The sequence below is a fragment of the Microcaecilia unicolor genome, chromosome 1 (genome assembly GCF_901765095.1).
Source record: "Microcaecilia unicolor chromosome 1, aMicUni1.1, whole genome shotgun sequence".
Classification (NCBI taxonomy): Eukaryota; Metazoa; Chordata; class Amphibia; order Gymnophiona; family Siphonopidae; genus Microcaecilia; species Microcaecilia unicolor.
Window position 1 is genome coordinate 135335099 of NC_044031.1, and position 20246 is coordinate 135355344.

Consider the following 20246-nt stretch of genomic DNA (forward strand, 5'->3'; position numbering starts at 1 on the left):
GAGGTCTTGGAGATGAGGACTGTATCAGAATTTAAGAAAGCGTGGGACAAGCACTTGGGATCCCTTAGGAAAAGGAAGATTTAATGGTTACAGAAGGTGGGCAGACTGGATGGGCCATTTGGCCTTTATCTGCCTTCATGTTTCTACATAGGTGCCCCCTTTCACTCATAAAGGACTATTGTAGTGGTGTACAGTTGGATGTGGTGGGTTTTGGATGGGTGTGGAGAGCTCAGCAGACAAGATAAGGGAGTAACGGTGAGATGTGTACCTAGGAGCATTTATATGAAGTCCACAGCAGTGCCCCATTGCTCTCCTGGGATGGGGACCAGTCTGCTAAAAATGGTGGCCCCCTCTTACATCCCAGTGGCTTTCTATGTTTTTCACTTGTACTTGTTTGTTTTGTTTTTTGGAAAATGGCCTGAAACAATACACACACTTCCTTGTTACAAACTGTATTTTCGAAAAAGATAGACGTTTTGCAGTTTTGAAAATAGCCATATTTCCTATTCGGATTTGGGACATTTAGCGCAAAACATCCAAAGTCCGACTGAGATGTCATATCAAAAATGCCCTTCTAGGTGCTTATTTTCAATCAATTAAGGACATGAGCAGCATTCTAAAATTTGCTTCATAGTAATATTTTTGCATCATGATTACAGTTTAGGAATGTTTTCAGCTGGATTTCATTCTTTATATGACGTTATTTCAGAATTAAAATTGGTGATGTATTGGCCCATTCAGCCTGATCAGTTCTTTTTTTTTAAATTTCTACTAATCCAAAGGCCTCAATCTCAGTGAACGGTAATAATTCTCACTTTTTTCCTCTTAGAAGAGGCACAAAACAAGGCTGTCCATTGTCACCTCTCCTTTTCAACATTGCCTTGGAGCCATTAGCTATAGCTATTAGAGCTCACTCGCATATTTCTGGTGTCTCTGTTGGAGGGGAGATGTTTAAACTTTCCATCTATGCTGATGATATATTGCTATATACCACACCAAATTCTCTTCCCAGTGTATTGGAAGTAATCAATTCTTTTTCCTCTCTGGTTATAAGATAAACTGGTCTAAGTCAGCCATAATGCCGCTCAATTCCTTAGTGCATAGAGCTCAGGTATCTCAATACCCATTTTCCTGGGAGCCTCACAAAATTAAGTATTTAGGAGTATGGTATTCCAAATCTGTCGATCAAAGTCTGTCCCTCATTAAGGACCAAATCTTATCTTTAACTGCTTCCATCCTAAAAGTATGGTCTCCGCTATATCTAACGTGGTGGGGGAGGGTAGAGGCTATCAAGATGGTTCTGTCTCCAAAACTAAATTACATTTTCAGTATGACCCCCCTCTCCTTTCCCAACTCACTCTACAACAAGCTTGATTCCCTCCTAATTAAGTTTTTATGGAGGCAAAAGCCTTCCCACATTGCGCTCAAGAAGCTTAAATTACTAAAAACTTGGGAGGTCTTAATGTTCCTGATTTTAAACACTATCACAAGGCTTTTCGGCTCGCCCAGTCTTTGCGGTGGTTCCAAAGGGAATTATCTCATCTCACGCCTCGATGGCAGATTTTTGAGGCAGCATTGGTGCACCCTTGCCCTTTATCTCTTCTCCCGTATGCAGATTTGTACCCCTGTACCAGACGCATTCGGCTGTTAAAAGCCTCTGCCTCTGATATCCGTACGTTTAGGGCTGGCCTTGGAATCCGTGCTATCTCTTTGGAGGATATATCTCTCTGGTATAACTCTGGTTTTCCAGCTGGTCTTCTGCAGTCTCAAACAGCGGAATGGCAAGAGAGGGGTGTATGGCAGCTGTCGCAACTGTATATTGCTGGTACTCTGTTATCGCCTGCTGCTCTGTCTGCATTGTATAATGTTTCTTTGCTAGATTCTGGCACATGGAAGGACATCTCCACATATATTTCAACCTTTCAGGTCTCCACCAATTCACTTATCTTGAATCCTTCAGAGTTTATCTCCTTTTGTCACACCATTACATCAGGTCGTAAGAAGGCTTCTCTGCTATAGAAAAAACTTCAGGATCTATATGCTGATGCAGTTGCTCCATTGAGGATGACTTGGGAAGCGGAATTTGGTTTGGATGCGTCTGAATTTGATTGGTCTACTTTCTGGGTTAACTCCATACGTCCCACGAAGTCAGCAGCGATATCTCAATTCTCATATTTCATCTTCCACAAAGCCTATTAGACTCCTGCTCGAGTGGCCAGAATCACTAAGAGTGTCAACTTCAACTGCTGGTCTTGTCAGGAAAGAGATGGTTCACTGGCACATATGGTTTTCTACTGTAAAAACGTCAGAGCTTACTGGCAACTAATTTGGTCAAAAATGTGTCTTATCTTTCACTTGCCTGAGTCCACTGCGCTCTCTTATGAGGTTGTGATCTTACGAGCTTCTTGTCCTACTATCCCTCTTTTGGAGTCTGATAAGAAATTGTATAACATACTGCTAGCTGTTGCCTTGCATTTAATTGTCTCCAATTGGAAAAATAATGTGTACCTGAATTATAATGAATGGTGGAGTTATGTATGCGTGATCATAAAATATGAAACAATTTTGGCCCATAGGCGCCGAAACATTAGGTCTGTTTTGAGGACCTGGGCTCGTTTAGACCTTTTTTTGTCAGGAGCCACGTAGCACTCCTTGACCTTGGGTAACCCTGCAATTTGTCTCCAGGTATTGCCATGGAACTTTGACTTTGATTATGCTTATGATTTTTTTGGGGGGGGAGGGGGGTTAATTTCCGGGGGTTTTTTGTTTGATTTTGTGTTTACTTTTGTATTCTCTGTATGACAAAACCTTTAATAAAAATATAATAATTAAATTTCTACCACTATAGCTTGATGAGTAAACAGATTTCTATTGTTTATCCGTTTCCCTTCCTTTTTGTAGCTGTCCCTCATGCTTATTGCTGTTAGGGTTATAGTGATAAGGCGCTCAAGCTAGGATTTTTTTTTTCTCTTTTGGACAAGTCCCATAAACAGCAAAAGCGTGGCTTAAATCCCATTACTATAATGTGAAATTTTGATTGGGCCTGAACTTATAGTGGGGCTGTTGGTGCTGAGAAGAAGGGCACTGTTTTCAATGGGCATTACCAGCAAGGCTGTAGAGTCAGTACACCAGACTTTTGACCCCGACTCCTCTATTTTTCTGCTCTCCAACTCCTACTATGTATAGTAAATCTAAGAGAAACTTGATCAATTACAGAAACATAGGTTATTTCTTTATGTACAAAATTAGGACTAATATCCCACAACATATATTTATTTGAAGTTTGAACAAAACCTGAACAAAAATATGCTGTCAAATAAAAATATGTAATGCACTGTTACACACTTAATATTGTTTATTTATAAGTAATTCACAATAAATAAGCAAAAATGAACAACCTATACAGAAAAACTGGTATGCAAGGGGAAAAAATCAATCATTTATAAGTTACGGAGTAACCTATTTCTTCATGATAACTATCACAAATTTTGCATTAGTGTAATATATCCAGCTCAAGTCCACAAATTGGGGAATCCAGTAGCACACAGGAGAAACTTTTAAATAAAACTTTGAAGAAATTTTCTTCAGAAAGGAATTGCCTCAGTCAGATTCTCCTTCATGGATGCCCGCAAATCTGATCTAATTATTCTCGGAGCAGAGAACAACTTCTCAACACTAACTTGGGTCCTTGGTAAAGCAACCATCAGAGCAACATCGCTAACAATTTCAGGAATAGGAATAGCTTGTTGCACTGTTAGTTTTGATGAACGGTCATATTTTCAATTTCATTTAGTGCAAGTGAGAAAAGCTGAAATTTACTCTGTTCTCTGTGTTTGGAGAAATCCTTTTCTGTGCAGAGACGCTTTGCACGCTCTTTCTGATCCAGGTATTTATCAAAATCAAATTCATCCTGAGTTGATGATAATTCTGCAAGGTCTTCAGCCTCCTCAACTTCTTCCTCCTGACATTCCTGCAACCCATTAATGCTAACTACTACCTCACACAGAGGTCTTTTCTCTTTAGTCAGCTGTTCATCATCCAGAAGAATCGGTGCATTGGGTCTACGTAAACAGCTGCCGAAAGAATCTTATTTTCTAATAATTGTTTCTTTTTTTTCATTGCAGCAGAAATGCCATCCGCAATTAACCCTCCTTTTTGGGACAGATGAAACATCAGGTTCTTCCACCCCTTCAAAAATATACCTGGCATTAACTCCTCAGTTTGTAATGTTTTAGTCACTGTAAATGGATGATGAAGCAGCTCTTCCAATTCTTTCACCTGTGTCCACTGACTTTCAGTTAGAATCTCTTGAGGGCTGGCCATGTCCACAGGAAAAATGCTGAATCATTAAGTAGGTACAGCCCCAGCGTGTGGATTGATCAATAATTGCTCATTTTCTGGTTCGTCTCTTCAAAATGGAATCAACTGTAGGTGTTCTGGCAGCAACAATAACTACCTTCCTCACCTTGCCAGTCAGAGGAGCATCCTGGCCTTCTTGCAGACTGTCTTTTACTGCCAGCTGCAGTACATTGGTGAATTTGGGAGAGTTTTGAGGCAGCTACAACAAGATCATCAAAATGATCATCATTTTGTTGTTGTTCTACAGCAACTTCAACTTGTTCCTCAGTTGCAGGAACATACTCTTCTCTATCTCTAAAGTGTTCTTCTAGTTGTTGGTCACTTTCATTGTCTGCATTTATAGTTTTATTTATTTCTTGGAATTGGTTTAAGGTCCCGTTCCCGACAGTGCTTACTAATGTCTGTACCTCGATGCACAAAACCACCTGCTCTTTGGACCCCATTCCATCTTCTTGGCTATTTCCCATCGCTCCCTCCTCCCTTATTCCCTCACCATGATCCATAATAGTTTTTCTGTTGGCGAGGTCCCATCTCCCTGGAAATCTGCTGTTGTCAGACCTGTTTTAAAGAAACCTTCCTTGGACCCCTGTGGTCTCTTCAATTACCAAATATGAATTACAATTCGAATGCAGACCATACAATCAACTTTCTAATACAAAAAGGATCTGCTGCTGGTAAATGACAAAAAATTACCTCCAATGGAGGTTATCTTCGTATTAGCAGGAAAAAAAGGCCTCAAAGAGCTTCCAGGTCTTCAATTGATCTGCGGAAGCTACACCGGGTCCCAAGACCCTACTTTTATCCTTGGCCAAAAACCTGCTTTAAATTATTGAATTGATACCAAATTAATCGTGGATATATGTATACTCCATTTTCATAAACAGTTCAATCGGTTATATATTACTTGGTAACCCACTTATCTTTATAGTGAGAACTCTCAAATCCGCGTGTTGTACTGTTCCCTCTCTTCTTTCTATTATCTATGTATTAAGCCGACGGTGGCCAGCGTTTCGCATGGCTGCTTCAGGGCTTCAAATTCACATTCTAGAAAAAGAGGAAAAAACAAGTAACCTAAATTGTGCTAAGAGTTTCTTCAAAACGAAAAACAATATCAAACATACTGTAAGACAGGTCAGTACTGCTTCTCTACGCTCTTCTGTCGACTAGCTGCCGACTGGCGGTGGCTAATATGTAGCTTTTATGACGTCAGACGCTCTGAAATCGGATAACGAATCAGAGGGTTTAAAAGAAATGACTCCACTCAACTCTGTGGTTTAAACCAATCGGATCCAAGGTATGAAGTTTAAACATCCACTTCTGTTCTTGTTGAAGCAATATTCTATGATAGTCACCTCCTCTTATGTTCCGATGGATAGATTGAATCACTACACATCGTAACTGTTCAAAAGAATGTTGAAGATCATTGCAGTGTTTAGCTAGCGGCAATCCAATTCTGTTAGTTTGAATTGTGCTCTTATGTTCTCTTAGACGTGTTGCTAACTTTTCTTGCAAGAACAGCAGAAAAAGTGGTCTTCAATTGACTCAACATGTTGAGTCTTCCCAACTGCTGCATTCTTTTCAGTTCAGATTCTGTTCAAATCACTTTACTGAAACTATTATGGCTCCCCTTCTAAATGATCTTAAGAAATCTTTTGAAAAAGTTCCTTATGAGAGACTTCTGAGAAAATTAGAGTCATGGGATAGGAGGCAGTGTTCTGTTGTGTATTAGGAATTGGTTATTGGACGGAAAACAGAGAGGGTAGGGTTAAATGGCCATTTCTCTCAATGGAAGAGGGTGAATAGTGGAGTGTCACAGTGATCTGTACTGGGATCGGTGCTATTTAACCTATTATAAATGATCTGGAAATCATAATGACAAGTGAGGTGATTAGATTTGCAGATCACACAAAACTATTCAAGGTTGTTAAAATACATGCAGGCTGTGAAACTTTCAGGAAGACCTTAGGAAATTGGAAGACTGGACATCCAAATGGCAGATGAAATTTAATGTGAACAAATGCAAAGTGATTTACATTGGGAAGAATAATCCAAATCATAGTTGCCTAATGCTAGGGTCCACCTTGGGGGTCATCACCCAAGAAAAAGATCTAGGTGTTGTAGACAATATGCTGAAATCTTCTGGTCAATGTGCAGCGGCAGTCAAGAAAAGCAATCAGGATGCTAGAAATTATTAGGAAAAGGATGGTAAACAAGACCGAGAATACTATAATGCCTCTGTGTTGCTCCATGGTGCAACCTGACTTGAGTATTGCATTCAGTTCTGGAAACCATAATCTCAAAAATGATACAGCAGAATTAGAAAAGGTTCAAAGAAGAGTGACCAAAATGATAAAGGGGATGGAACTCCTCTCGTAAGAGGAAAGGCTATAGAGGTTAGAGCTCTTCAGCTTAGAAAACTACTATTAAACCAAAAACTCAACCCATACATATACGCTGATGATGTAACGATCTACATCCCATTCAAATAAGACCCAACAGAAATTTCCAACGACATCAACCAAAGTCTACATATCATGCACTCCTGGGCAGATGCATTTCAGCTGAAACTCAACGCAGAAAAAACCCAATGCCTAATACTCACCTCCCAACACAATACGAACAAATTTACCACTATCAACACACCAAAACTAAATTTACCAATTTCAGAATCCCTAAAAATTCTTGGAGTTACCATTTATCGACACCTAACACTTGAGAATCACACGAAAAATACAGCCAAGAAGATGTTCCACTCAATGTGGAAATTAAAAAGAGTAAGACCAAACTGCCTTTGTGTCTCAGCTCTGCCTCTGGTCCCGCCCTTCCGGAAACAGGAAATGAGGGCGGGACCAGAGGCCGCTCGCCTTTACTGTGGACGCCGCACCCCAAGGTAAGAATTTTTAAAATACAGCCAGCATTTAGGAAGGTGAGGGGCTGCTGGAGGACAGGTTGTGCTTGGAGGGCAGAGACAGAGAGGGGAGGGAGGCGCGGGGGTGTGGACCACTGAGGGAGGGAGGGGAGGTCCTGCAAGTTGAAGGGAAGGGGGTGTGGAACTCTAACGAGAATGGGGGGCATGGAACTCGAAGGGGAGGGGAGAGAGGGGGTCCTGAAACTCAAAGGGGAGGGGGGCATGGAACTCAAAGGGGAGGAGGGGGAGGGGGGACAACCTTGCTAGCACCTGTTTCATTTCTTCCAGAAACGGGCTTTTTTTACTAGTAGGTCAATAAGAGGAGTTTGAACTGTATGCGGAAACGGATAGGAAGCCAGTGAAGTGACGTGAGGAGACGGCTAATATGAGCATAATGACACTGGCGGAATATTAGTCGTGCAGCAGAATTTTGAACAGATTGAAGAGGAGAGAGATGGCTAAGTGGGAGACCTGTGAGAAGCAAGTTGCAATTGTCTAAGCGAGAGGTGATAAGATTGTGGATGAGGGTTCTGGTAGTGTACTCAGAAAGGAGAGGGCGAATTTTGGTGATATTATAGAGAAAGAAAGGACAGCTTTTAGCTGTCTGCTGAATATGTGCAGAGAAGGAGAGGGAGGAGTCGAAGATGACCCCAAGGTTACGAGCTGATGAGACATGAAGGATGAGAGTGTTATCCACAGAAATAGAGAATGGGGGAGGAGGAGAGGTTGTTTTAGGGGGAAAGATAAGAAGCTCAGTTCTGGTCATGTTTAGTTTCAGGTGGAGACATCCAGGCAGCAGTGTCAGACAGGCAGGCTGATACTTTGGCCTGGATTTCGGCTGAGATTTCTGGTGTGGAGAGGTAGATCTGGGAGTCATCAGTGTAAAGATGGTACTGAAAACCATGGGATGAGATCAGAGTACCAAGGGAAGCAGTCTAGATGGAGAAAAGAAGAGGTCCCAGGACGGATCCCTGAGGTACTCCAACTGACAGTTGGATAGAAGTAGAGGAGGATCCACTAGAGTATACACTAAAGGTATGCTGGGAGAGATAAAAAGAAAACCAGGAAAGAACAGAGCCATGAAATCCAAGTGAGGACAGCGTATTAAGGAGTAGGCTGTGATCAACAGTGTCAAAAGCAGCAGATAGAGAAGGATGAGGATAGAATAGAGACCTTTGGATCTGGCCAGGAACAGATCATTGGAGACTTTAGCAAGCGCTATTTCAGTTGAATGAAGGGGGCGAAAGCAGCAGTGGGGTTTGTACTGGCTTCCTCTGGATTGCAAGGCCAGTGCTCTAACCACTAGGCCACTCCTCCACTCCTGTCAGGTCTGAGGGTGAAATGGCTGTAGGAGAAACAAGCAGGTCAAATTCCAGTCATGTTATTTGGCTGTGAGAACAGCTGACAGACTTGCCCAATATCACAAGGAGCAGCAGTGGGGTTTGAACTGGCCACCTCTGGATTGCAAGACCAGTGCTCTAACCACTAGGCCACTCCTCCACTCCTGTTGTAGGCAGGCCAGGTCTGACAGTGAAATGGCTGTAAATTTTTAGAAGTAGGAGAAACAAGCAGATCAAATTCCAGTCAAGTGATTTGGCTGTGAGAACAGCAGACAGATGGTATCATTGGAGCACTGGAGAATGAACGATTTTCAGTTATAATCAAAAAGCCTATATTCCCTATAGGGGTGTTTTATGAGGGTTCTCCATTTTTAACCACCTTGATGAATTTCTTTAAAAAGGCAGTAAATAAAGCTTAATTCAAACATGAAAATTCAAGTAACTTAAGAAGCCCATCCAAAAGTAATAGGGAAGACAGGCAGTCCTTAAGAAGGAGAGGGAGGAGTCGAAAATGACTCCGAGATTGCGGGCTGAAGAGACGGGGAGGATGAGGGCATTGTCAACAGAGACGGAAAGTGGGGGAAGAGGAGAGGGGGTTTGGGTGGAAAGACAAGGAGCTCAGTCTTTGCCATGTTCAATTTCAGATGCCGGTTGGACATCCAGGCAGTGATGTCTGAGAGGCAGGCCGAAACTTTGGCCTGGGTTTCGACTGTGATGTCGGGACCCAGGCCAAAGTTTCGGCCTGCCTCTCAGACATCGCTGCCTGGATGTCCAACCGGCATCTGAAATTGAACATGGCAAAGACTGAGCTCCTTGTCTTTCCACCCAAACCCCCTCTCCTCTTCCCCCACTTTCCGTCTCTGTTGACAATGCCCTCATCCTCCCCGTCTCTTCAGCCCGCAATCTCGGAGTCATTTTCGACTCCTCCCTCTCCTTCTCTGCCCATATCCAACAGACAGCCAAGACCTGTCGCTTCTTCCTCTATAATATTAGCAAAATTCGCCCATTCCTCTCTGAACAGACCACCCGAACCCTCGTCCACTCGCTCGTTACCTCTCGTCTTGACTACTGCAACCTTCTCCTCGCTGGTCTCCCGCTTAGCCACCTATCCCCCCTTCAATCTATCCAAAATTCCGCCGCACGTCTTATCTACCGCGTGAACCGATACTCTCATATCACCCCTCTCCTCAAGTCGCTTCACTGGCTCCCGATCCGCTACCGTATACAATTCAAGCTTCTCCTATTGACCTTCAAGTGCACTCAATCTGCAGCCCCCCATTACCTCTCTACCCTCCTCTCCCCGTATGTTCCCACGCGTAACCTCCGCTCTCAGGACAAATCACTCCTATCTGAACCCTTCTCCACCACCGCTAACTCCAGACTCCGCCCCTTCTGCCTCGCATCACCTTATGCCTGGAACAGACTTCCCGAGCCTATACGCCATGCGCCCTCCCTGTCCATTTTCAAGTCCTTACTTAAAGCCCATCTCTTCTCCCTTGCTTTTGGCGCATAACCACCTTCCCCATTCATGATACCTACACTGACTACTTAGTTTGTTTACCTTTAGATTGTAAGCTCTCTTGAGCAGGGACTGTCCTTCCCCATGTTTAAACTTGTACAGCGCTACGTAACCCTGGCAGCGCTATAGAAATGCTAAGTAGTAGTAAGAAAAAAAATAGCATAATATAATAATGGTTGCTAACCTGAGGGTCATGCATATTCAGATTTGATTCCTTCAGTATCTTGGAAGCAGGAACAATTCTTATTATGCTGTTTTATTTGGACAAGCAAGCCTTGCATTTCTTTTTCAAACTGTTTGCATTTTGCTTGCATGTCTGTCTTATTCGTGGACACAGGGACATCATTAAGTTATTTCATTTATTTATTTTGACATACCTCACATTATCCCGAACATATTCGAGTTCAATGTGGCTAACAGTAAATAAACAGCAGACATGGTTTACAAAGCCATAAATAAAATATCAAATATAGACCATTGATGGCCAGTTGCAGTCGAAGATACTCCATCAATGGATAGAAACCTCTCAAAGAGGAGAGTTTTCAGTCTTTTCCGAAATACCAAGTAATCAGACTGACCTTGATTGATATTGGCACTACTTAGCACCCTGGTATCTAAAGTCAGCAGAGTAAACTGACTTATAACATACTGTCTTACTGTCTGGAAGATGAAGTCTAAGGTCGTCCCTAGAACCAGAGGCCACATTTGTAAAAGGCCTCTTCAAAATGACCTCATGCATAAAAGTACACGCAGGGCCATTAGATATTCCAAGGGTTGCTAATATGCCATCCACCTATCCATGAAGAAAGTGTCTTTTAAGGTAGAAAAGCAGTTGGAAAACCTGAAAGATAATTTTAGGGCACGAAACATTTTAACCAATTTGGCATCACATCCTGTTGTTGCAAGTGATGTCTGATTTACGGCTTTCTGCCTTAGTTTTCCTTTCTACAGTTTCATCAGTAGATCTCAGAAATTAAGTCTGGTTAATATTCAGCCTTCAGCAGTAAGTGACATCGGAGCCGCGCACAACTGTGGGCTGAAGTTGTCCCTGCAAGCTCTGTCAGATCCCATTCTAATAATCCTCGAACAGTTCTGATTTTATATATCATTTTATTAAAGTATAAAAAGAAACAATATTCTGTACAACTGTCATTTTCTAAATCACAAACAATACAGAACAAGGATCAACAAAATCCCTGTCTCCCCTCACAAATATCCCCTCCACTATCAGGAAGACTAATAAGCTAAATTACTGCAGAATGCTACATAGAAAATTCATGCTAACAGAATACCTCGGTCACACAAACACACTACACAAATGCCAAATACATAATAGCTGTCCAAAAATGATAAGCATATATTAACCTAAAACCACAAGAAGCCACACCACAGAAATAGAAAGATATGCATTTCCTCCTATATTGTGCAAAATATAAAGATCACACATGCCAGAGATGGTGTTAGGGGTGCAACTAGGACAACTGCCCCCCTGGCCAGAGAAAGCCCTAAACCTGCAGGAAGCTGAAGAAGACATGGCCTGATAGTGGGCTTTGGGGCCCCCTCACAAATTTCTGCCCTGGGCCCTAGCCATATAGGATACACATTTCAAATCTGACATATTCTAATCATGAGATAGAAAATAAGGTTTTTTTTCCTCCCTTTTGTTTTGTTTTTCAAATCGTATTGGTCCCAGGCTCTGGTTTCTGTTTCCCTCTGTCACCTTAACCCACTCGCCAGGATCTCTTGCCCATATGACATTTCTTCTTTCTCCATGTTCGCCATTCATCTTCCATCTCTGTGTACCTGTCTTTCCCCTTGTTCTTAATCTCTTTATGTGTCCCATATACAGTGGGGGAAATAAGTATTTGATCCCTTGCTGATTTTGTAAGTTTGCCCACTGACAAAGACATGAGCAGCCCATAATTGAAGGGTAGGTTATTGGTAACAGTGAGAGATAGCACATCACAAATTAAATCCGGAAAATTACATTGTGGAAAGTATATGAATTTATTTGCATTCTGCAGAGGGAAATAAGTATTTGATCCCCCACCAACCAGTAAGAGATCTGGCCCCTCAGACCAGGTAGATGCTCCAAATCAACTCGTTACCTGCATGACAGACAGCTGTCGGCAATGGTCACCTGTATGAAAGACACCTGTCCACAGACTCAGTGAATCAGTCAGACTCTAACCTCTACAAAATGGCCAAGAGCAAGGAGCTGTCTAAGGATGTCAGGGACAAGATCATACACCTGCACAAGGCTGGAATGGGCTACAAAACCATCAGTAAGACGCTGGGCGAGAAGGAGACAACTGTTGGTGCCATAGTAAGAAAATGGAAGAAGTACAAAATGACTGTCAATCGACAAAGATCTGGGGCTCCACGCAAAATCTCACCTCGTGGGGTATCCTTGATCATGAGGAAGGTTAGAAATCAGCCTACAACTACAAGGGGGGAACTTGTCAATGATCTCAAGGCAGCTGGGACCACTGTCACCACGAAAACCATTGGTAACACATTACGACATAACGGATTGCAATCCTGCAGTGCCCGCAAGGTCCCCCTGCTCCGGAAGGCACATGTGACGGCCCGTCTGAAGTTTGCCAGTGAACACCTGGATGATGCCGAGAGTGATTGGGAGAAGGTGCTGTGGTCAGATGAGACAAAAATTGAGCTCTTTGGCATGAACTCAACTCGCCGTGTTTGGAGGAAGAGAAATGCTGCCTATGACCCAAAGAACACCGTCCCCACTGTCAAGCATGGAGGTGGAAATGTTATGTTTTGGGGGTGTTTCTCTGCTAAGGGCACAGGACTACTTCACCGCATCAATGGGAGAATGGATGGGGCCATGTACCGTACAATTCTGAGTGACAACCTCCTTCCCTCCGCCAGGGCCTTAAAAATGGGTCGTGGCTGGGTCTTCCAGCACGACAATGACCCAAAACATACAGCCAAGGCAACAAAGGAGTGGCTCAGGAAGAAGCACATTAGGGTCATGGAGTGGCCTAGCCAGTCACCAGACCTTAATCCCATTGAAAACTTATGGAGGGAGCTGAAGCTGCGAGTTGCCAAGCGACAGCCCAGAACTCTTAATGATTTAGAGATGATCTGCAAAGAGGAGTGGACCAAAATTCCTCCTGACATGTGTGCAAACCTCATCATCAACTACAGAAGACGTCTGACCGCTGTGCTTGCCAACAAGGGTTTTGCCACCAAGTATTAGGTCTTGTTTGCCAGAGGGATTAAATACTTATTTCCCTCTGCAGAATGCAAATAAATTCATATACTTTCCACAATGTGATTTTCCGGATTTAATTTGTGATGTGCTATCTCTCACTGTTACCAATAACCTACCCTTCAATTATGGGCTGCTCATGTCTTTGTCAGTGGGCAAACTTACAAAATCAGCAAGGGATCAAATACTTATTTCCCCCACTGTACGTCCCTGTCCAGCATCTTCTGTGTCCATCTCCATGCATTCATCACGACCACTCTGTGTCCCTATCCCCTCCACCTGTGTCCAGCACTACTCCTCTGTCCAGCACTACTCCTCTGTGTCCCTATGCTCCACCCCCACAAGTCCAGCATCTCCCTTCTGCATTCCTATTCTCTCCCAAGTCCAGCGTCTTTCCTCTGTATCCATATATCCCCCCCCCCAATATCATTGCCCTACTGTGTCCCTTCCCCTCCTTTCTCTCCTCCCCCCCTGCAGGCCAAGGACCTCTCTCCTTTCTCTTCAGCAGCCAGGCAAAAGCCCACTAGCACCTCTGTTCCTTCCCTCCAGCAGCCCCTTTCCCACGGGCCCAGTGCGTCTCTCCCTGCCCCCTCCCCCCTACAATATGCCCAATGCCTCTTTTTCCCTACCCTCCAGCCTTCTTCCCCCCCATGGGTGCAGCATCTCTCTCTCCCTTCCCTCCAGCCCTCCCTCCAGTGGTCCAGCGCCTTTCTTCCTTCTCTCTAGCTCCCCCTTCAGGTCCAGCAGCCTCCTCCCTCATTTCCAGTGCTCCCTCCCTCTCCGTGGGACCAGCAGCCCCCCTCCCGCATTTCCAGTGCCCCCTCTCTGCGGGTCCAGCAGCCCCTCTCCCACACTTCCAGCGGTCCTCCTCCCCTCCCTTCCTACCACAGTAGCTCTCTTATGCAGCAGACAGCTGAGCTGACAGCAATCTCCATAGACCTGCTCCAGGGCCTTCTCTCTGCTGGAACCCACCTTCTGATGCAGCTTCCTGTTTTCACTAAACAGGAAGTTGCATCGGAAGTCAGGACCCAGTATAGAGAAGGTCCTGGAGCAAGCCTGTGGGGATCGGTGTTGGCTCAGCTGGCTGCTGCATAAGATAGAGCTACTACAGGAGGGAGGAAGTCAGGCACGGAGACGCCGGACCCACAGTTGTGGTAACTGCAACTTTTTCTTTTTCTGTGCAGCAAAGCTTTTTACCATTCCCGCGGGACGGTAAGTTTTGCTTCTGCACACAAGATTAATGGGCCAAATTTTTTGTTTTACCGTGGATTTACCACAGCTCCCCGTCCCCATGTCATTCTCTAGTCTTAACTTTATGTGGTTACTTAGCTGGTTAGCAGATTGAAAATCGCTGCACCCATGCTCTACCTCCTGGCCATTCTTAACCTAACCATTTAGGAGATGGCTGGTTAATCGGTTAGTGCAGCTGAACATTGTGTGCTGGATGCTCATGGGGGTTTAACCGGGCAGTTGCCTCTCCTGCTCAGTTAAATCCTTTTGAATATCGGGCGGAGTGAGTACCTTTAGAATTTGAAACATGAAGGACTGCAGGAATATGTTCTGCAGCTCATTTTTTTTTTTTAACTAATGTGCTTCTGTGCCCAGATATGCTTTATCCCCCAACGTCTCTCTCACTTCTTCTTTCTTTGCTTTAAGAAAAAGGGTTGTCTTTGCGTGGGTATATATAAAACACCTGTAAGTGCCGGTCAGGGGTTCTCCCATATCCATATACTGCTTTTAACAAGTATTTTCTCATAATGTAATATGTTATGATTGCTATTCATGAATAGTACTTTATTCTGTAATGCTGGGATATGAATGTCCTTATGACAAGGGGGCACGGTCTATGTGTGTTGTGGGCAGGCCTAAAAACGAATGTTCATACCCCATTACAGAAGCAGAATGAACACCTGTGTCCCAAAAGATGGTTGTTAGGATCTTCTCTGACCTTTAGCTAGTGATAGTTTGTAAAATCTGCCTGCATATTGGTGGTACCCTAAATATGGCATGTCAATAATGTCTCTAGATGTTGTAGGTGGTTATATAGATTTTTGTAAGAGGCCAATTCCTACATACGTACTCGCTTATGTCTAGGGGGTGTGGCCTCTGCCCGACATTCGCTACATGGAAAATAACGGACAGACCAATGGAATATATTAGTTTATTTATACAGTGTTATATACAAAAATATAGAAAAATCCTTATCAGCTTATAGCGTCAGCAATTCCTGATTGCATGCACAATGATACCAAAAATATAGAGAATAACTATGATTATCCTATTGGCTAATCTGTAATGACAGATAAACACAATACCGAGATCCTAATGATTACCACACAAATCTTATACTAGGCTAACAGCTAGTAGAGATCATAAATCCTGACGTCACGCATCTGATGGGTCCGAGCACAGACCAATTATCTAACCCAGCCTGAAGGAAGTAAGCTATGATCTCACCGTTCCGGTCACCAGATCAGGTTCCTTCCGATACCTCAGCTGAATGTCTCAGCAAGGTCCCACGAGCTTAGGTGATGCACTTGTCTTGCTCAGCAACAGATGATACAGACTCAGTATAGATCCTGTAGACAGCTGTAACCTGGGGAAAAGCTTTGCCAGGTATTATCAGTAAGTCTCTCAGGTAAATCAGGTGCTTGCAGAAATGCAAGTCCTCTCCTCTTCTTTTCTTCTGTTCTTCTCCCTCCGTTCTTTCCGCCACCTGACCTTCTTTCCTTCTGTTCCCCCTTCTCCGACCCATCAGTTTTCTGGGAGCCAATCAGAAATAATCCCACCATGTACTCCCAGCATCTGTATGAAGCTTCCATTGTCCGTCTTATCTCGTAAGCTCTCTCTCTCGCAGGGACATGCATTCTCCCCCGATACAGAGTGACCTTGGAGGTGGTGCAGGCTTCAGTAAATCTATTACAAGCTGAAATGCTGACTTCTGCACAGTTGGTAGTCAGACATATAGGTGAAAGGTTGCAGCGTCCATGTTGGCTGTAAAAGTGCTCTCATGTGCACACCGGGTGGGTGAGATCACAGCAAATACTCCTACAATGTTTCTCTGCCCACATTAAGATGAGGCTCACTTACATGGCTCCTGATCCCTCCTCGTTTATATGTGTTATGGCTGTTGCATTGTCAGAGTGGACTCATCCCACTTTGCCTTCGAGAAGGCTTTGGAACCTCACAAGGGTCAACTTGATGGCCTTGATCTCTAGTCTGTTGATCAGTCCCTGGATTATTTGCTTGACCTGCCCTAGACAGTGTGCTTCCCATCCCTGGCCACTACATCAGTTGTCAGAGAATGCTCCAAGAGGGTGGGTAAGTTGTTCTTTAGAAAAATGTCATGGCTGCTTTTGGGGAAGAGTTGATGGATATATATCCCTGAATTTATAATCTATCACACAAAACTTCACACCCAACTGGCAGGCATTTAGGCATGATAATTTATGGGCCTCATGGCACCTATATTTGCAGTTATGCACATAACTGAACTTAGGTGCTATGATTTGGATAGGCTGGAATGATCTTTATGTTTAAATCATTTTTATTATTATTATGAACAAGCCATAAGCAAAAACTCATAACACTTTCTCAGAAACACAACTAGTCATAATGCACATACACTCTATATCTTTCCACCAAGCATTCCGCCCCCCCCCCCCCCCCCCCCGATTCTTTAGCCATGATGGGGAACAACTTAGTGTTGACAACATTTAACAGTTTAATAGTCTGCTACGTGCTGCTGGCTGTAGTGTAGGCCAGAAATTTTCCCATGTCCTTTGAAACAACTGTCCCTCCTCCGAGGAAAGATTCGTGATCCCACACCTTTCCAGCTTTAGGAGTTGGATTTTCTACAACGAGGTTTTGATAAAGGGCTGTCTCTTTTGTCACTTAAAGTGCAGGTGGCAGCTCTTTCCTGCCGTCTGGTGTGACGGCAAGGCCCTAGATCCTCGTTCTTGTCCTACACAAGCCCTGCTTGAATACCTTCTGCACTTGTCAGAGTCTGGTCTTAAATCCAACTCAGAAAGGGTTCATCTTAGTGCAATTAGTGCTTATCATGTTCGTGTGGAAGGTAAGCCGATCTCGGGACAGCCTTTAGAAAGGTATTAATCCGCAAGCAAACCTTTTCTGGAGATGCGAAGGCGGTAGAACGAGAGGGCATGAAATGAGATTGAAGGGGGGCAGACTCAAGAAAAATGTCAGGAAGTATTTTTTCACGGAGAGAGTAGTGGATGCTTGGAATGACCTCCAGCGGGAGGTGGTGGAAATGAAAACGGTAACGGAATTCAAACGTGCGTGGGATAAACATAAAGGAATCCTCTTCAGAAGGAATGGATCCTAAGGAGCTTAGACGAGATTGGGTGGCAGAGCTGGTGACGGGAGGCGGGGATGGTGCTGGGCTGACTTATACGGTCTGTGCCAGAGCTGGTGGTTGGGAGGCGGGGCTGGTGGTTGGGAGGCGGGGATAGTGCTGGGCAGACTTATACGGTCTGTGCCCAGAAAAGGGCAGGTACAAATCAAGGTAAGGTATACACAAAAAGTAGCACATATGAGTTTATCTTGTTGGGCAGACTGGATGGACCGTGCAGGTCTTTTTCTGCCGTCATCTACTATGTTACTATAAGGTAGTGCTATAATGTATAATTGCAAGGTGGGGCATGCATGTGGGCAAAACATAGGTGGGTCGCACACTTACACACAAAGCTTGTTAAATACTGTACACTACATGTTATGTTCGAACATTTAAGCATGTGCGTTTACAGATGCCATAGATCAGGCGTAGTCTTGGTGTGTAAATATGGTGTTATGACTGTTGTTTAATAGAATCTAGCCGCACAGATGCCATAGAGAATAACACTTAGTGCCCACAATTTTGCCTGCATTTTTGTGCCGAAGTATTGGTGATCTACACAGAATTGCGCCCATACTATTTATTATGGGTCTCTGATAGTATATAATAATACAGTTACATCCTGTTTACTAAGATGCGCTGATGTTTTTAGTGCGCACTAAAAATTAATGCACACTAATGCTAGAGATATTATTCCAATGGGTGTCTCTAGCATTAGCGCATGCTAAAAACGTTAGTACTGCTTAGTAAACAGGGCCCTTTGTGTTTTAATGTATTGTTTCATGTTTGTAAACCACTGTGGGTAATTTTTTTTCTTTTAAGAACTGACAATTCTAATATGGAATTATTTTTATTTTTAAATAGGTAATGATACTTGTGAGTATCTTCTTTCCCGTGGCAGATTTCTTGGGAAAAATGTCTGGCAGCCCCATAGCTGTATGATGCATATTTATAAGAATGGGTAAGAGGACCACAATTTTCTTTTTCCATTAATAGCAAAGCGTACGCTTTGTAGCGCTATAGAAATGCTAAATAGTAGTAGTAGTAGTTATAACATGGTGAAGGAAATGCAGGGGCTGGTGGCACTTGATAGATTAAAAGATTGCATTTGATTAAGGGAACTTCTGTCCTTGAAAGCTCATCCCTAAATAAATCTGTTTGTCTGTAAGGTTGCACCAACCTGTGTGTTGGATGAACATGCTCTGGAGCTTGGTAAAGTGAGCTCAGATGTTGGCACCTGATATTGGCCTGCGAAGAGCTGCTGCCATTGTGATAAGCCCTGTTGGGGGTGTTCCTTGCCAGCAAGTTCTAAAAATGGCACCAGTTCAGCTAAAGTCAGTGACTTCAGCTGAACCTGGGCCATTTTTGAAATGGTGGCAGTCCTGATGATAGCAGGAAAAAGAGGAGGAGGCAGTATTGAATGTTTTCTGTTATTACCTCCTTTTCTTTTCTTTTCCTTTTCTTTCTTTTCATCTGAGTACATTTCTAGTTCTAAAGACTCTGTGTAGATTTGATGTTGTAGGCCTTGTATCTTTGTGGTAGCTCTTGTCTGAGCTGCTTTTATTCTCTGTGATCTTGTGTGGCCTCCACAACGGAACACCGTATTCTAGGTAGGGTCTTGCTAGTAACCTGTACAAAGACACTGTGATCTTTATTTTGCTGGCAATACATAAGCATACTGTTAGCATTCCCTTCTGCTTTATTACCCTGATTGCCAAACATCCTGGGCATCTGAGATGATTGCTGCTTAGTCTTTTCCCTGTTTACTAGTTATTTTTTGTCCTCTTCACTGGCAAGTGACTAATTGAATTTTATAAACTGTTGACTTATTTTGCAGTTTAAAAACCTTTTTTTATTTTTTCCGCCATTTCTAATGTTTGGTATATAATTTTATCAATGAAAAGAGAAGACTGTCCCCAAAGCACAACACAAGAATAAAGAAAAACAATTATGGGGGACCAACATAATTCCAACCAGGGGAAATAATTTATAGGTTAATACTAAAAAGTTTGTAAGATATAAAATGCATGGCAAGTGCCTGCCTCAGGAGTCAAAGAGATTCTAGGCTAGTTGACAATGAGATTCCAGTCTAGTTGACAATTGTTGGCCAGTGAATGGCAGTAGAGGGATATCAGCCAATAAGTCACACTATAACATGAAGCTGTAACGCCATTAAAATGATGGAACAACAATGTTTAGAAATGAGATAATTTATGTGTCAAGACACAAATGATTTGATTTCTACAGGTTTTATCATTTTGATGGTGTTACAGCTTTGTAAGTCTAAGTGCTTTGAAAATATGCCTCTTTCTATCTTACATATTTTTAGTATTATCATTAAATTGTTTTTCCTAGTTGCAGTTACATTGGTCTTCCCCAATTGTTTTTCTTCTTGTATATAATTTTATGTCATCTGCAATTTAGCGTACTATCTCTTCAAATCCCTCTACAATATATTGTTTAATAAAGCTATTGAAAAGAATTAACCATAGCATTGAGCCCTCCCCACATGTTTCAGCAGGGTGGACTCC

At 43.1% G+C, this 20246-nt stretch overlaps 1 protein-coding gene across 1 annotated transcript in view; it reads left to right on the plus strand.

Annotated features, from left to right (window-relative positions):
- Nucleotides 1-20246, plus strand: part of CASD1 (CAS1 domain containing 1) — a 163794-nt gene that overhangs the window by 6317 nt on the left and 137231 nt on the right. The window contains exon 2 of the mRNA XM_030200634.1: nucleotides 18580-18676. Coding sequence (XP_030056494.1) covers nucleotides 18580-18676 — 97 coding nt within the window. The remainder of the gene's footprint in view (nucleotides 1-18579; nucleotides 18677-20246) is intronic.